The sequence below is a fragment of the Danio rerio genome, chromosome 20 (assembly GCF_052040795.2).
Source record: "Danio rerio strain M-AB ecotype USA chromosome 20, GRCz13ab, whole genome shotgun sequence".
Lineage (NCBI taxonomy): Eukaryota > Metazoa > Chordata > Actinopteri > Cypriniformes > Danionidae > Danio > Danio rerio.
In genome coordinates, this window is record NC_141040.1 from 38,643,297 (window position 1) to 38,660,360 (window position 17,064).

General features: G+C 35.2%; 1 protein-coding gene and 1 long non-coding RNA gene across 32 annotated transcripts in view; one reads left to right on the top strand and one right to left on the bottom strand.

The window, feature by feature from the left end:
* LOC103909331 (uncharacterized) overlaps positions 1-17,064 on the bottom strand; it is a 79,632-nt gene that overhangs the window by 49,203 nt on the left and 13,365 nt on the right. For all 28 annotated transcript variants that reach the window (XR_015518651.1, XR_015518646.1, XR_015518653.1 and 25 more), the window contains exons 3-4: positions 14,103-14,301; positions 7,847-8,337 (exon numbers count right to left, since the gene is read on the bottom strand). This is a non-coding gene — a long non-coding RNA (uncharacterized LOC103909331). The remainder of the gene's footprint in view (positions 1-7,846; positions 8,338-14,102; positions 14,302-17,064) is intronic.
* On the top strand, positions 3,875-13,461 carry prrx1b (paired related homeobox 1b). 4 transcript variants are annotated; one of them, XM_087296435.1, is made up of 5 exons: positions 3,875-4,581; positions 7,499-7,674; positions 10,536-10,717; positions 11,446-11,511; positions 11,656-12,605. In XM_087296435.1, the coding sequence occupies exons 1-5, from the start codon at positions 4,335-4,337 to the stop codon at positions 11,786-11,788; spliced, it is 804 nt and encodes a 267-aa protein (XP_087152561.1). In that variant the 5' UTR covers positions 3,875-4,334; the 3' UTR covers positions 11,789-12,605.

The window sequence follows — 17,064 nt, forward strand, 5'->3', positions numbered from 1 at the left end:
TCTTTTAAACATCTAAAGGAGAATGTTTTAATTTGTTGTGAAGATTATGTAAATAGTTGTTTTTATCTTTTTAATAGGATGTAAGCAGTTTTTAGGGAAACATCTTTGCAGTGCTATTATAGATATTAATTAAACATTTAAAGCGTTCAGAAATATATGGACGGCTATTGAGAAATAGAAAAGATTGTTTTGCTATATTATGAATTAAAAGGTGCATAATGCGTTAATGTTTACAAGAGCTACATTAAATATTATAATTCCATGTAATAAGATGAAATCACTAAAATATTACCTGCAGTAGCCTATTACTTTTTTATATTCTGGATTGATTGTACAAAACAAGGACTGACAAATTCTGGAAGTAAATACAGGAAAGAAGAAGCCCAGTTTGCGAGAGCGCATTTCTGATTTATGTGCCCTCAGTCCGCCGGGACAGGTTGAAAAGACTCCGTAACCCGAGAAACTCTTGGGAAATATAGCGAAAAAAGTTCACAAGATTAACTTTTACTGAAAAAAATCTTAGTTCTGGCAAAAGTTTCGATCATGAAGATCCACTTGCAAGAAAAGCAAAATACAAAACAACCACTATTAATGACCGAAACAAGTTATTATTTGCGCTATTTTTAATAATTTATGATTAAACTTAAATTATATTCCGTATTGCAACCATAAACTCATAAAATACGATACACGTTTTAAAAGCAATTTGCCTATCGTTTTGAGCAAACATGTTTAGCCTACAGGTTTTTATTGTATACAGATTAAATAACGAAAGTATAATAAATAGGCTAAATCGAAACAAAATAAATTCGTGATAATATTTTCAGATAAAGGTATTACACTTATTTAACTGGATTTTAAACGTTTTGTTGTCCTATTAATAAACGGTTTATTTATTGCAAAACTTTTATCTCTGTGCTTGTAGCCACCTGAATTCAGCATTCTGACGTGTTAAACATCAAGAGCAGTAGTGCTGTCCATTGACCCCTGGTGCTGATTAGACGACCGCGGGCTCAGTCCGCTTTTATTTCCCAAATTACCATTAACTTATTTTCTTCTGTGCTCGCTTTTTATATCCCGCGCAGGAAACACTTGCAGGCATGCACACGCGTCTTTATGATAGGGACAGGGGAATTAAATAGAGCCGGTCGTTCAACTTGCCATTCAAAACTAGTTAAGATCCTATATGTTTATTGCATTATGAGCAATAATTCTGCTGTGGGATAAATTATGCGCCTTTAAAAATATATATTTTTCTCATTGTTTGGAAAATTAAGGCGGCTCTGGATAGGCTAGGCCATATCAAAACGTTTTTCATATAATAGCAAATGTAGCTATAACCCTTATTTTAAGAGTAGGTCTAATCTGCTTGCTATAGGCTATATCATACCAGTCACATTTGCATCCGAGTTTTCTAGTCTTTAGCGTGGTGTGTGTCCATTAAAATTGGGTTATTTAGGTTAACAGATTTACACAAATTGCTCAGTGCTTTTCGTGCAAGAGGGTCTTGTTTTAACTGCTGTAAATTACCCAGTTATAAACAAATAGAATACGCGCGGTTTTTGATTAATAAAATGTTCGGATTCGTGGATATAAATGAAGCAATTTATGTTTTCCGAGGCGTAAAATGTGGTCCTTATTGTCCTTGTGTGGGGTTTTATTTAGATTAGGTTGCAAATTAATTCCTTTTGTAATGCATGCGTTAAGCTGCATTGTTGAGTCTGTGTTGTCATAATGTCAATTCACAGACTTATGTCATGAGTTATGTTTTCAATAAGCTTACAGACATAGACTTGCGTAAAAAAGTTATATATGGGAACATTCTTAACAGGTAAAAATGCATTTGGAAAATACAATTATAAAATGATTTGTCAGTTGTTGTTTTTTTTTCAGTTAGAGCTAAAGACTTTCATTTCATTGTTCTGTCCATAGATTCCCGCTGTTAAATTGGGGATTGTGATTTATAGACATGAAAAAATCATGCAGTTGAACAAAATATTAAAATGTCAATTATAAGCATTAAACGACGTTCTTTTATTTCAATCGCAGCAAACGCAAACTGAATGGAAACAAGTTGGAAGTGCATTGGACAACTATGCCTTGATATTAAATAAATAAAATTTGATTTATCTGTATTAATTTTGATTTCGGCCTTAATCAAAAAGCATCAGGAAACTGAAAAATATGTTGTATTTTGTTTTTAACGGGTCAGAAACAGATGTAGGCTACATAATGGTACTTTGGCACATCTGAGTTCAAACGATGACGGACATCTGTCACAAGATCTGAAATATAAATAAAAAATAAAAATAAAACTTTTGCTGGTTGTGGTTGAAAGGGGATGGATTTTATTGACTGTCTTCTATCGCACAAGTCCTCACCCCGACAGCAGGCCTTTTTGAGAGAAGTCGCTTGTAGAGAAGCTGGCAGCTGAGGGAATTTAGAGGGAAAACTAATGATGAAAAAGGTCTACTCCATCCCAACAGCGGCTTAATTAAATACATGGAAAGAACGAAAGGAGCACATCTGGTTTCAATCCGTTTTCCTTTGATGGCATCAAGTGTTCTTTTCCCAGATCTGGGGCTGTAAGCTACGGGATGCCTGTGCATGGCAGTGAGGAGCCTCTTGCCATTGAAACACACGGACATCTACCTTGTGAAAGCCACCGCTTATAACTCAGCAAGTGGCCGGACACTACTCCCGTCTTAACTATACGTTGAAGACAGGATCTTTATCCTGTTGTTGTTTTCAACTGTAATTTAGGCTACATTAAAAAAAAAATCTAATTGTGTAAAGTTTGAGCAAAAAAAAAATGCAGAGGTTATTTAAATGGCTATATGTTGTCTCCGATTCATTTCCATAAATTTTATCATGGCACCTGAAGACCCCCTAAATTTTGTGAGAAGTTAAAAATGATGTGTTATTCCACTGATCTAGACTGTAATTTTTATTTGATATTTTTGCAAAAGTTGCTTACTTAAAAATATAGGGTGAAATAAAATCTGGGACACTTTTTGCAATTTTGATTTCAGCTGTTTTTCAATGTCTATCCAACTAATTAGAACAACATATTAGACTTTTCTGAAACCCCTAAGATGTTTTCTAACCACACAAGAAAACATAATGTAGATATTAAAGAGCCATGCCACACCTATTTTGTGTCAAAAAAAATTCTGCCTGAATTTGATAATCTGGGACAGGTCACTCCGTAATTTGAGACGCTTATTTGGGCTGAAAAAGTATATGTTTGCCATATTAATGCATGCCAAACACCATTTTAACTATTTTTAAAAAGTATTTGTGTGTGAGTATGTGTGTTTAAGTTACAATTTAAAAAAAATCTTGCCTCTGATTCATTGCCATAAATCTAATTCACCTGACGATCTCTTAACGTTTGTGAGAAGTTAAATGACGTTTAAATGTGTAGCTTTTCGAAAAGTTACTTTCTTAAAAATATAGGTCATTTATTGGCATCAGTGGTGAAAAACAACCATTTCATTTCACAAAAGTTTCAATACATTGTGATTTTTTTCTTCGCAAACTGAAAAAACAAGCTCTTTCGAAAACCCAAATTTTCATATATGGCATATATGGTTTTTGGACTAACGTTTAGGTGTATTCCGGTTGTGCGAAATGATATCAGGTGACAGATTCAGAGATCAGGGAGGGTTAACCTTCGAAGAAGGAAGCTGTGATGGAGGAGGAGGGGGACTGTTAAACGTCAAAAACAGCACAAAGTCTTTTGCCACGTAATTACGAGAGCCTTTCAGCTCCATCTTCTCTCCCAGGGGTCTCAATTTTTCATTTACAATCCACTCCACTGCATGCCAGTGAGCTCGCCGTTTGAAGTGCCAGAGTGTGTGTGTGTGTGCGTGTGTGTGTGTGCGTGAGCAGAGCACGGCGTGGAGCAGAGCAGAGAGCCAACTGCTCCGGGAAGGCGGTGGAGTGAAGTGCAGTGCCCTGCCTCCTCTCGACGCTTTACACACATGCATCTGAAAGGCATCAGCATTTCTGGACCGGCGCTCAGTCAACAACTCCGTGGAGCTCGAGGAGTTTTTTTTCTTATTGACTACATTGACAAAAGAGATTACATGGCTCCGAGTAAACGGAATCAACAGACGTCGTGGTCATCACAGTCACGTTAAGTTATACAAAGTTTTAGACTAGGTTAACTCAACCTGGATCTGTAGGAGCTGCTTTCCTATAGGTAACGACCAAGAGACGGAGGCCCCGTTTTGAAGGCAATGACTATCTTGAGTTTGCCTTAAATATATGCAAGGAGGAACTGTTTTGGTTAGTATAATACACTTGCCAATTTTTATCGTATTTGCGTCATGACTTCTAGCTATGCACATGTAATGGACAGACAAGCAACCATATCCAGCAGACTGGAGAGTCCCATTACAGCCAACCTGGAAAACCTGCAAGCCAAAAAGAACTTCTCGGTGAGCCACCTGTTGGATCTAGAGGAGGCAAGAGAAATGGTCGGTTCTCAGGTGGATGAAAGTGTTGGCGAAACGGGCAGGACTATGCTGGAATCTCCGGGTTTAACGAGTGGCAGTGATACAACACAACAAGAGAGTAAGTGTCTGCTCATAGAAAAACCAACAAGTGTTGTTGTACAACCTATAAATATATAAAATAATATCCAACGGAGACAAACACAACCTACAAAAATCTAGGGTAGATTTTTTTATTTATTTAATTCTGCAATTGTAAATAGAGACGCAATGACCCATAACTGAATGGTTACTTTCAAAGTCACACGTGATGTGTAGTCTCTTTCCAAAAATAACAGTATACTAACACAAATAAACAAGAAAAGAACAACAAAGAAAAGAGTGAAAAAATAATTCGGCGCGAGAAAAGTTTATGGGTCGTCAAGGCATTTTGTACATTATTTATGATTGTTGACATTCCAGCCTGTAATGCATTAATGAAAATGTGGCCCCGTAAATATCGTGAGTGTTGTATTTGGTTTTATGTGTAGACTTGCTTCCTGACATTGACTTTTATTATTTAATTGGGTATTTATGTATTATTAGTCATGTTGCAACGTGTTTGGATAAAAATGTTATGAAAGAGAATTAAGCTGTCATAAAAAAGAGCGACATTAAGGAATGTCGCAGAAAAAAAGAAAATCCTAAATTTTCAGGACCTTTTCAGTTCGTTTAAACAATATAATTTGTCATCATTATTCTGCATCCGGAGAACATGCATACGCGATTATGGTATCGAATAGCAAACTTCCATTACTTAGGTCTCTTAATATAAATCGTATTTAACACGTTTAGGCGGTCAAAAAAAGAAATAACCAATTTTTATTTTGGCCTGTTGCGGTCTTGCAGAATGATATGTTAGGTTACTTGGTAACTGTTTAATTTACCTCTTGTTAGAAAATTAGGCTACATCACATCTTACTTCTACCTTTTTTACACTGGGATTTTTTAACCGTAACAATATAGCTAAATATTTGATTGTTAATTGCGTTTTTATTAATGAAATTACAAAGTTATATTTAGCAGTTTTTATTGTTATAAATCACAAATGAAAGTAAAATATAAAAGGGAAAATAAAATTGAGGTTGTCGTCACTATTCTGTTTTTATTAACGAGTCTGCATGTTTTTTCCCGTTTTATTCCCATGCTCGCATAAAAAGAAAATACACGGGCTTTCATTTAGCAAATCAACATTACACAAACATCATTTCACATAACAATAAACTCGAAAAAGGGTTTGGTTTTACATTATTTGTTTTAATATTTTGCCGAATTAATCCTCAAATCTGATAAAAGTCTCATAGGAATAAATATTATTATTATTATTATTATTATTATTATTATTATCATTATTATTATTATTATCAGTAGTAGTAGTAGTAGTAGTAGTAGTAGTAGTAGTAGTAGTAGTAGTAGTATGTGCCTATTATAATAAGTATTAATTACAAATTCCGAAAAAAAAAGTAAATATGCGCCACAAAAACGTAATAAAATCCACAAAGCATTACAACATTAAGGAATATAGTATTGTTTTAGATATTATTACAAACACTCGTTAATTATTTGACAGCTTTTTAAAAAAACAAATCTTGGAGTAATTTAGTAGTGGCATGTTTAAGTTTCCCCTTAACAAGCCAATTCTCCATTAAACAGCTTGAGTTTTCATTTAAATGTAGCAAACAGGAAGTTTAAATAGTAATTAAACTGACCTTAACTGGTGATTCTGAAACTCTAATAAAATGCTGGCATTTAACAATCTTTCCAACTGGCCTAGAGGGACCATACCCCTGCTACGCCTAGGTCAAATGTCAATTTTCTTCCTGTGATCCTTTAAGGAAAATTATGATGGTGGAACTACTGTTGTCATGAAAAGCAAAAAACACTGCAGTTTGTCTGTGCTGTCAGCTGAATGATTATTGAGTCTCCTGAGAATCTAAGTTACTTCTGTTCTGTTGGCTGTAAAGTTGGGATACTTAGGGAAATGCATGCTTTAAGCATTGTATGATAACATATCTGTTCTGAAATACATTTTTCCATTTTTTATTATTTATTTATTACCTGATTGTAAAAAACGTGCAACAAAAGTTGGCATTTTGCAATGCTATTAATCAGAATGAGAAAATGTAACACTAGTTGCTTTTCTCATCAGAATAAACAAAGCAAAAGTTAGTCCAAAGCACTCGAAAAAAGTGGAGAAATATTTGTGGAGAATGTGGAGAAAAGCCTTTTTGACATGGCTATTCCGTAAAACTGTTTTTTTTTTTTTTTTTTTTTTTAAAGGAATAGCCATGTCAATAAAGGCTTTAAATATTTTTTCCAGATTTTTCGAGTGCCTTGGGCTGACATTTACTGTTTATTCTGATGAATCCCTGACCCAAAGAGCCCCGACACATTATTTAAGCTACCCCTGAGCACTTTTTGTTTGATTTTGGATTTTATTTTTCTTCTTTACTGCAAACTGAAGAATAAACAAAATAAGCAAAAATATAGAATGTAGTTTTTTTTTGTAGTAGAAGCAGCAATTAGTCAAAACAATTCTATGATAATACACCAAAAAAAAGACAAAAAAAATAGTAATAAATGACTGGACAGTTAAAATGCAAATTAGTGCCTGTTCATGGTTTATGGTCTTGTGAGAAATATATAAACAAAGCATTTTCATTACATTTGTACAGTAATTTAAAAATAACTGGGATCACTTAAGTGTAAACTTGTTTTAAATGTGTTAAATTCTATTTTTCAAGTCAATGTAAAAGAAAACTAAATTAATAAATTAAATTCAGATTGTATTTTAATATGTTATGTTTGTAATTTTACCTTGCAAAAACATATCAGTGAGATATAATCCTAAATTAAATATAATCTTTTAAAATATTTATATTTTTACTTGTTAAAGATTTGAAATCGACAGCATTTAGAAGACATTTAGGAAATTAATTTTGAATTATCTAAAAGCTCCAGCTCCTTAGGTAACTAACTGTACATGTGTGTGTATACAGATGAGCAGCTGAACTCAGAAGAAAAGAAGAAGCGGAAACAGCGGAGGAATAGAACCACGTTTAACAGCAGCCAGCTGCAGGCGCTGGAGCGAGTGTTTGAGCGGACACACTACCCAGATGCCTTTGTTAGAGAGGACTTGGCACGTAGGGTCAATCTTACTGAGGCTAGAGTTCAGGTAAACTTCACACCTCACAATCATCAATGACTGTCAACTAGGTTTTCAGTTCACTGGTTGATTCGAGAACACATATTTTGCAAATCTAAGAAATATACAAAAAATGTACGGGTAATTCTACAAAAGAGCCTATATAAATAAAAGCTCAGAAAAAGAAGATTAAACCACTCGCCTACTTCGGGGTTTCAGCAGGGATTGCAGTTACAGATGAACGTGATGTTAACACTGGAGCTTTGTGTTGTCATCGGCCCTATCGTCAGAGTTCAGCTCGATTGTTTAAAAAGCCTCAGTCGATCAATCGGCCTCTCAGCACACATGCTGTAGGCCGCAGCCAGTCTCTGCATTCTCCTGTAATGAGACTGTTTTTGTAGAAAGATGGGGATTATTCCCGTTTATAGATCAAGAGAAGGAAGGGGAGAACGAAAGGAAAGAAATAGAACAAACACATCTGCAATTAATGTGTCCCAGAAAGGGAGCAATACAGAAATGCTTTGATAAAAGAGACTTTGAGCTCATTCCTCAGGCGCTGCGTAACCGGACACTGTGCCTCCACCAGGCCTGTATGGTGCTGCAGCCAAGGCTTCGAGATCTGGGCTCCCCGCTCTGTCTTCAACCATGTTTCACAAGCGCGTTTGCTCAGTCTTTAAGCCTCTGATGTGTCTTCTGCACACAAAAAAGTGGACATGTGTGCACCAGCAGATCAGATGTCATTTTAAAAAAGCTCTGCAAAATATTGCTGAAACTGAAAGGAATGGCTTCAAAGTATTTGACTGATTTATTACTCGGCTATAACAGTATTGCTGAAACAAAAAGTGGACATTTTGCGAAAAAGCCAAATGCATTTCTAATACATTTCTGTTTAAAAATCCTTCATGTACTGCAAACTGATTATGAAACATGCAAAAAAGTGATTGTGATACACAAAAAAATTATCTAGCTATCATTTTAAGTATTAACTCTCTCTATTAACTAGTAGCTTATTACCTCCTTATTAAAGAAATGTGTTGTGTATTTGTATTTATAAAGTGCTTCTCCTAAATAATGCCCGAACCCAACTACTACCATAGTATTTAATAATTAGGAATTTTTTGAGCTAAGTAATGGTTTAAGTTAATGATTTGTTAATCGTGAGAATTGTATCTCCAAGTAAAGTGACTAAATTCCGATAGAGTATAAAAAGTGCCCTAAAAAGATAAAACTGAAAACATTAAGGAATTAATCCTCTTTATTGACTAGTAGCTCATTACCTCGTTATTAATAAAGAAATGTGTTGTGTATTTGTACACATAAAGTGCTTCTACCTAATGCCTAAACCTAACTACTACCTAATGACTAATTAGGAGTTTATTGAGCTAATTCAATTCATCTTTATTTCTATAGCGCTTTTACAATGTAGATGGTGTCAAAGCAGCTTCACATACTGTAGAAGATTATAGCAAATTGAAAAAGTGTCAGTTCACTTTTTAGTGTGGTTTATGTTCACTGCTGTTAATTAAGGGTTGAAGTTAAAGGTTTGTTAATAATGAGAATTAAATCTCAAAATAAAGTGACTCAATTCCAAAGAACTATAAAGATAAAACTGAAAACATTAAAGTACTAATTCTCTCTATTAACTAGTAGCCTTTTACCTGCAGATTATAATAGAAATGTGTTGTGTATTTGTACTTATAAAGTGCTTCTTCTATCTAATGCCTAAATGAAACTACTACCTTAGTAATGATTAATTAGGAGTTTATTGAGCTAATTAATGGTTTAAGTTAAGGGTTTGGTAATAATAATTATTCCTCAAATTAAAGTGACTCAATTCCTACCAAGTTTAAAAAAGTGTCCTAAAAAGATAAAACTCAAAACATTTAAGTACTAATTCTCTCTATTAACTGGTAGCCTGTTACCAGCATATTAAAATAGAAATGTGTTGTGTATTTATAAAGTGCTTCTTCTACCTAATGCCTAAACCCAACTGCTACCTTAGTAATGATTAATTAAGAGTTTATTGAGCTAATTAATGGTTTAAATTAATGATTTGTTAATAGTGAGAATTGTACCTCAAAATAAAGTGTGACTCAATTCCTACCGAGTTTAAAAAAGTGTCATAAAAAGGTCAAACTGAAAACATTTAAGTACTAATTCTATCTATTAACTAGTAGCTTATTACCTGCATCAGAGGTGTAGCAACCAGGGGGACAGGGGGAATACATCCCCCTCACGATTAGAGAGAGATCATTTAGAAGCAGATGATTAAAAATAAAATGAACATAAAACTTTGGATCTCATTCAGCTGTCCCCTCACTTTTAAAATGTCTGCTAATCCCCTGACCATATTATTATAGAAATTTGTTGTGTATTTGTACTTATAAAGGGCAACTAATTCTCTCTAATAAATAGAAGCTTATTACCTGCATATTATAAAAAAATGAATTGTGTATTTTTACTTATAAAGTGCTTCTCCTAATTCTTCTGAGCTACTTTATGGTTTAAGTTAAAGGTTTGCTAAAAATGAGAATTGTACCTCAAAATAAAGTGTGACCCAATTCACATTTCAGTTAAAAAAAAAAAAAAAAGTTACCTAAGTGAAACTGAGAACATGCTTCCTGATTTATTTGCTAAAAAAAATTACATGCCATTTTTTTCTTAATCAGATCAGTATGGAATCAAACATATCTAGTCAGTAACAATCCCAAGCAGAAAAGTCTATCATCACAGAAAGATGAAACGTTATTGCTTTGATCTGTCATATATTTTATACCAGTTATGCTTTGAGTCTAAGAATCTGCTTTGCTCTGCAATTTATCTTTCATCGCTGTGCGCTAAATATCCCGAGTAACCACTGTACTGTGTCATTTCGGCTTATGTTCTTATAGGTGTGGTTCCAAAATAGACGGGCAAAGTTTCGGCGGAATGAGCGGGCAATGCTGGCCAGTAAGAACGCTTCACTTCTTAAATCCTATTCAGGAGACGTAACAGCAGTGGAACAGCCTATCGTGCCCCGACCCGCACCACGTCCAAATGACTACCTATCCTGGGGAAGCGCAGCCCCATACAGGTAACCCTCTGAATTATTTTCATCTGAGCACTTTGGTTCCATTTCATTTCCTCTTTGTATGTCTTCTGCTCTCCTGCTGTGACTTCATCTTCGCCTGCTCATGTTTTCTTCTTCAAAACGTATTAAATTAGATTTTTTTTCAGTTGCACAATTTCAATCTTAAGCTTGTTTTCTTTTGGTGGAGTCGTTGGGCCGTGCCGGCAAACAAACATGAACGGCGATGCCCTGCTTTTCCCATAGTTCAATAGTAGAAAGTAACACAAGAAGCAGCTAGTGAGCTGTTTTTTTTGCCACTCTTTGTTGAAGTGACGGTGGGCCGATCCCCTGATGATGAAGTGATAATCTGAAAACAAACCATATTAAATCCGCATGTGACCCTCATGACCTTTGGGCCATAGGATACAAATTGACTCTCAGAGGAGGAAAAGTCCATTGGGCAGGATTTTTTGTGACTCTAGTTACACAATGGTTTTGATTTACGGTAATCATCATGCTTAAATGCGTATAGAGTAACTATACTGCCACTCCGGCCAAATACCTTTTTCCCAGCAGCTGAAACACGCAACTCGACCGGGAACACTTTCTGGCGTGGATATGCATTGACCATTGATCATGCCAGTAAAACAAGCTTGCACAATTTCAACGCACACAATTTGCTGCACAGATATAATGCATACATATTAATGCACTATTTATGAAGATTTATTAACTATTTATATATTCTTAAGCTGGTACCCAAGGCCGGAGGGAGGGCCAATGCGAGTGCCACAGAAAATGCTGCCCACAGAAAGCAAGTACTTTTTACTTTTTTATACACATATGGGTTCACATAAAGATAACAGTAATTTAAAAATGGGGCTTGTTTCTCATACATTTTTGATTGTTTTTGTAACGGATGTAACATTAAAACTGACCTTTTTTTTATATCTTATTTTCAGCACCATGGCAACCTACCCACCCACTTGTGCCAACACCACTTCCACCCAGGGAATGAATATGGCCAATAGCATTGCTAATCTGAGACTGAAGGCCAAAGAATACAACCTCAACCAGGTGCCTACTGTCAACTAAGCCTGAAAAGAGGGACGGAATGAGGGGACGTAAAAAAGGAAGACACACTGAGAAGAGAAGATCTCAGAAGAGCTGGATTGGTTTAGCGGTAACAGTGATTTTTCTGGCCTTCTGCAGTGTTAAAGCAGAGTGGATATGACTTTTGGCCCCCTCCTTAAACAATGAAATTGCGTTGTTGTCCCTCTCAATTGGCTTTTTTCTTCATCATAGATTAAGGTACGTTTTTGAGAAACTCAATCTCATTTTGTACTGATATGAAGATTGTAAAGACAGCACATGTTCTGCTTTTTGGAGATCAAATCAACGAGAAGGGCTCCGCTAAATCACAAAGAAGTGGCAGACGAAGTGCCTGGATGCTGTATGCTGTTCTTTCCATGTTCTTTTTGGCTTTATTTTGGGTCATCCGGATGGAAAGTAAAGAAACTTTCAAGGAACACAATGGAGGACTGTTTTGCGCCATTCACCACTGAATGGTTTAAATTACACCAGAATTTTAATGTGGAGATTTGGCAACAAAGTGGCTTAAAATTTCTCCACGTCTGCCTTTGGTAAAATAAAGACACATTTGTGGACTTTAATCAGTAGATGAGATGTTTACAACTGTCAGTGCTAACGGAAGCATTAGGGCCGGATTACATATTTTTAGGTCTGAATATTACACCACTCTTTAAGGTTAATACGGTTCCCCATGGTGCATATGTATCTGTTTACAGTACACAATTATGTTTCAGTTTTGCCACAGGTGACTTTTTTCATTTATTTTATTTTATTCTTATATTTGGAAACTATATAGTAATAAAACATTTTTAAGAAATAACTCTTATGTTATTGTGATTGACAATCCTGCAGCTAAATAGATTGTGCCATTTTAGCTAAATACTCACATTTGAGGAGCTGTTGCGGGCAATAGTATTACTAGAATCATGACCTTATTATAATATATCCACATGTAACATTTCCTGATTTATGTTAAACACCAGTGCTAAAAAATAAGTTGTGAAAATTAATTTAGTTCTATCTTATAAATGTTGATGGTTATAAACATTTTTTATTATTATTTGTTCTGAAACTATGTGAGAATGAAACTAGATTTTTAGATTTATTTTATATTAATGAAACATTTCTGCCCTTTTTTTTACAGGTAAATTCTTTTAATAGAAAACACTATCAGGAATGATTTTACAGCATGTTAAATGCAATGTCTCAAAGCTGTTTTTTTTTTTTTAGCTAATCCTGGTTGTGCTATAAATAAACTCTATTTCTTCCACTTTTAATTAAAACTAAATTAAACTGGATTTATATAAATGTTTTGATAAAAGTTTACTATATATATATATATATATATATATATATATATATATATATATATATATATATATATATATATATATATATATATATATATATATAATCAAGTAAAAAAAATTATAATGAACACCTCATCAGCATGTTATGATAAGATAATAGATGTAATACTCTCTTATTGTGCTGGGAGAACAATGTGATGAAAGGAATATTTGAGAATTAATTTCCACTGTAACCCAATCCTTTAAACTCAATATTTGTTGACTGTACATGCGAATGACATCGCTTTGCCCAATTTAAAGCATTTTAGTTTCAAGTCCAACAAAATGTAAATTAATTTACAACAGTAAATGTGTTTGGAACGTGAATCCTACTTACTATGATTACTTCTTTATTTACATTTCTTTTATTCCTATAAGTTAAAATAAAGCAAACAATAGCTGACCTCAAACAAACTGAACTGCATTCATAATTACAAGCAAAAAGTGACAAAATGATAAGAGATGTATGCTGAATCACCCAAAACATGCATCTGTCTTCCTTAGATCTAAATTTCATTGCAACAAAAATAATTCAGTAATATTTCCCCCGTGTCTATGAAACTAAATAAAAGCTTTATTAAAATAAATTATCATCACTTATTCCAACATCTAAAACACAATGTGATCCAAACAGATACATTTGTGATATTTATTCTTTAATCACCTGCTGATGTAAAATAAATCACGCAGTTGCTATTTCCTTTCACAGAAAGCAAGATTGTAACTGCTCGAAATTCAAGAATATTGACTAATTCAATGTTGTTGGATGAGGATGTTATTATTTCCCGTCATTCTCAGCCCAACCTATCGAAAATGCTTTCCGAAACTAGTGTTTACACCCACGGGCGTTGATTAGTGATATGACTCATGTGTATATATGTGTGTGTATATTCTAGTGCCTTGTTCTCGGTCCAGACTATTGCATGCTCTCCATGCTGCACTGCTCAGGTCAGGTCGAAGCGTCTCACCTTTCAGGCAGTTGGGCCCTGCTGACCTGAAGTGCTTCCAGATGTGCGTAGGCTGTGACCTGCTCGCCTCACCACCTCAGGCCTGGGGCCCGGGCCCCCTCCATCAGGGCTGACAGCATCCCCCTCGGATGGGTGTACGCGCAGCCGCCCGAGCAGATGACATACAAACACCTCACCCCCTCAGCACCACATCTGGAGCCTATTACAGAGGAGACAGTCAAAGTGAGCATGGGGGGGAAGAGTCTGAACAAGCATGTGTGTGGATATATGTATAAGGTGGAGATGTTTGGAGTAAGTTTGAGTATGCGTGCGTCTACTTGCTTCCCGTGACCTTTTCTGTCTCTTGAATCATGAGTCTCTCTTCTTGTCGTTTTTCCTTCGCTCTATAACAAATCTACCGCCTTCCATGTAAACCCTCTGGCTATTGGCTGAGGCGATGAGAGCATGTGGCCACAGCCGGTTTATTAATGTGAGCGCTTGGATTGGGGTTTGCGCAAAAACGAAAAGTTACTTGTCTTTTGTGAAATATAGTCCAGCTGTTTACAGTGTGCAGTAGAAGTCAATGCCAAGACGGCATTGTGTGCTGACATTCTCTGATGCTGAACGGAGTTGAATGAAATGTGGTTGTGCCGTGCACAGTTCACAGACCACAATCCACCTGCTGAGTTCAGCTACAACAGAACGTGCAATCATTTTGTGACAAAAAAAACACAGCACTTTGGCCTTTAAGATGGAGTGATTGGCATTTTAAGTATATAGTGAAATGGTCGTCTGTGATTTTACGTTGCCCCTTATGAAAATCAATGGCTTGACTACAATAAAAAGTTGTTGTATAGTTAAACCATAGTAACCACACATTATTATTATTAACTATTTTCAACAAATATATGACTGAACTTTAAATCTCAATATGCCATGAACGAATACAACTGCCTGAAAGATAAGAGAGCTCCAAGTTTTTTTTTAATGTTTATTTATACATTTATACATTTGTAAAATATCCAAAAAGACAACATAAACATGTAACAATAATACACTAAAGAGCATTTTGAGCAAAAAAAATAAATAAAAAAATGTAAATGTAACATTTTTAAAAATAAATAAAATGAAATACTAGTGCAATACTAGTACACACAGAAAAAAAGTCTACAATGTGCTGACCAGAACTAGTATCCAATACCAAGCTGGGAGCTGGGGGCTGTGGACTGAATCAGGAGCAGTGTCAAGCTGAAAAGTTTGGACATGTTTGTGAATGCAAAGGGGTTCCCAAAATTAAATGAAAATTATGCTAAATCGGTAAAGAGAGTACCTAAGTTTCTCTAATTTCATAAAATAAAGAAAAAAAAAAAAAATTTTTTAGGGTTTTTTACTTTAATTATAGGACAGTGGAGATGTACAGACAGGAAAGTGTGGGAAGCAGAGGATAGGGGATCGATCGGCAAAGGACCTCGAGCCGGGTTGCCGCGAGCATCTCGGTTATTGGCGCCCACAAATAAAAAAACATTTCTAATCCAACAAGTCTGAGGAGGGTGAGGGCTCTTCCAGTTCAGAAGAATTAATCGCCTAGCCAGAAGGGTTATAAAGGCTACAAAGTCTACAAAATGAGAGGGTAAAGTGTGGCCGAGTGGGAGAACCCCAAATTAACTGGACAAGGTGGAATATCAACAGTGATAACAGCAGACAACGAGAGGAAAATTTGCCTCCAAAAAGAAAGCAGGGAAGGACAGGACCAAAACATATGGATTGAAGTAGCTGAACCAGAATGACACCTATCGCACTCAGGGTCAATAAACCGGTTGATGCAAGCTAGCCTGCTCTTGGACCAATGAGCTCTATGCACTATGAGCCTGTGACGTGCACAGATTAAGGAAGAATTAACCCTGTTCAAGACTGCTTTCCTTGTCTCCTCGTTAATGTCAATTCCAATGTCTTGACACCAGATGGACCGTAAGTTAACAGAAGGAAATTGCAGATTAACAATTATATTAAATAATTTAGAAATTGAACCTTTAGCACAGGGATCTACGCCCAGTATGGTGTCCAGATCTGAAGCAGGAGGTGCATATAGAAAGTAGACATTTTTTTGGGCACAAAATTGAAAGGCCAACTGACCAAAAGAGGCAAAAACACCATCAATGTAAAGCTTACCAAAATAAGCCAATCCAAGGTCTCCCTCCAAGTTTTAAAATTGGACGTCATTGTCAAGGTTAAATCTGTGTTCAGGATTACAACAAAACAATTTTTATTCCTCTCAATGAATTCAAAACGATTTTAAAGCCATTTCTCCTTCGCTTATGAATGTAAGAATTCACTCTTGTATTTTGGAAATATGTAAAATTAAAACAATAAAAATTAAAAGTCAAACTATTAAAATATACAATGAACCGCATACCTAAAAAATAACACTGTAATATATTTCTCAGACGGAGAAGAAAATATTGTAACTACAAAATATCAGCATAAGCATTCAAAATTGATTACTTCCCTACAATATATACTCAAAAAAAATTTTTTACATTTTTTTATTTAAATGAGCTGAAACAACAAAATTCTTGAGATTTCATTGGGACAACCTAATTTCTTAATGTTAAATTCAAATAAATTTGTAAACGTGTCAAGCTAACTTAATCAATTTGTGTTGGGACAACATGAATGAATTGTGTGAAACCCTGCATTTTTTTTTACTGTGTAGTAGGTGAAAAACAGCATTTACAAAAGTAGCAAGCCTATGCCCGATTTCCCAGTAGGCCTACTTATACAAAAAGCTATGAGGTCATGGGAGAGGATTTGTGAATGCAAAACAATGTAACTGACACTGACACAGGATATAGTACATCCAGAATAAGTTCATATTACACACATTCATATTTAATTTAATGCTAAAACAAGTACCAAGGCTACTCAAGAGAAGTTGCATATTTATGCATAGACCGATTCTGACATTCTCTATAACAAGTTGCTA

Coding starts and splice junctions, on each gene's coding strand:
- prrx1b (XM_087296435.1), top strand. CDS start 4,335: ATGACTTCTAGCTATGCACATGTAATGGACAGACAAGCAACCATATCC. Junction 10,718..11,445: donor GGAAGCGCAGCCCCATACAG/GTAACCCTCTGA, acceptor TATATTCTTAAG/CTGGTACCCAAGGCCGGAGG. Junction 11,512..11,655: donor ATGCTGCCCACAGAAAGCAA/GTACTTTTTACT, acceptor TCTTATTTTCAG/CACCATGGCAACCTACCCAC.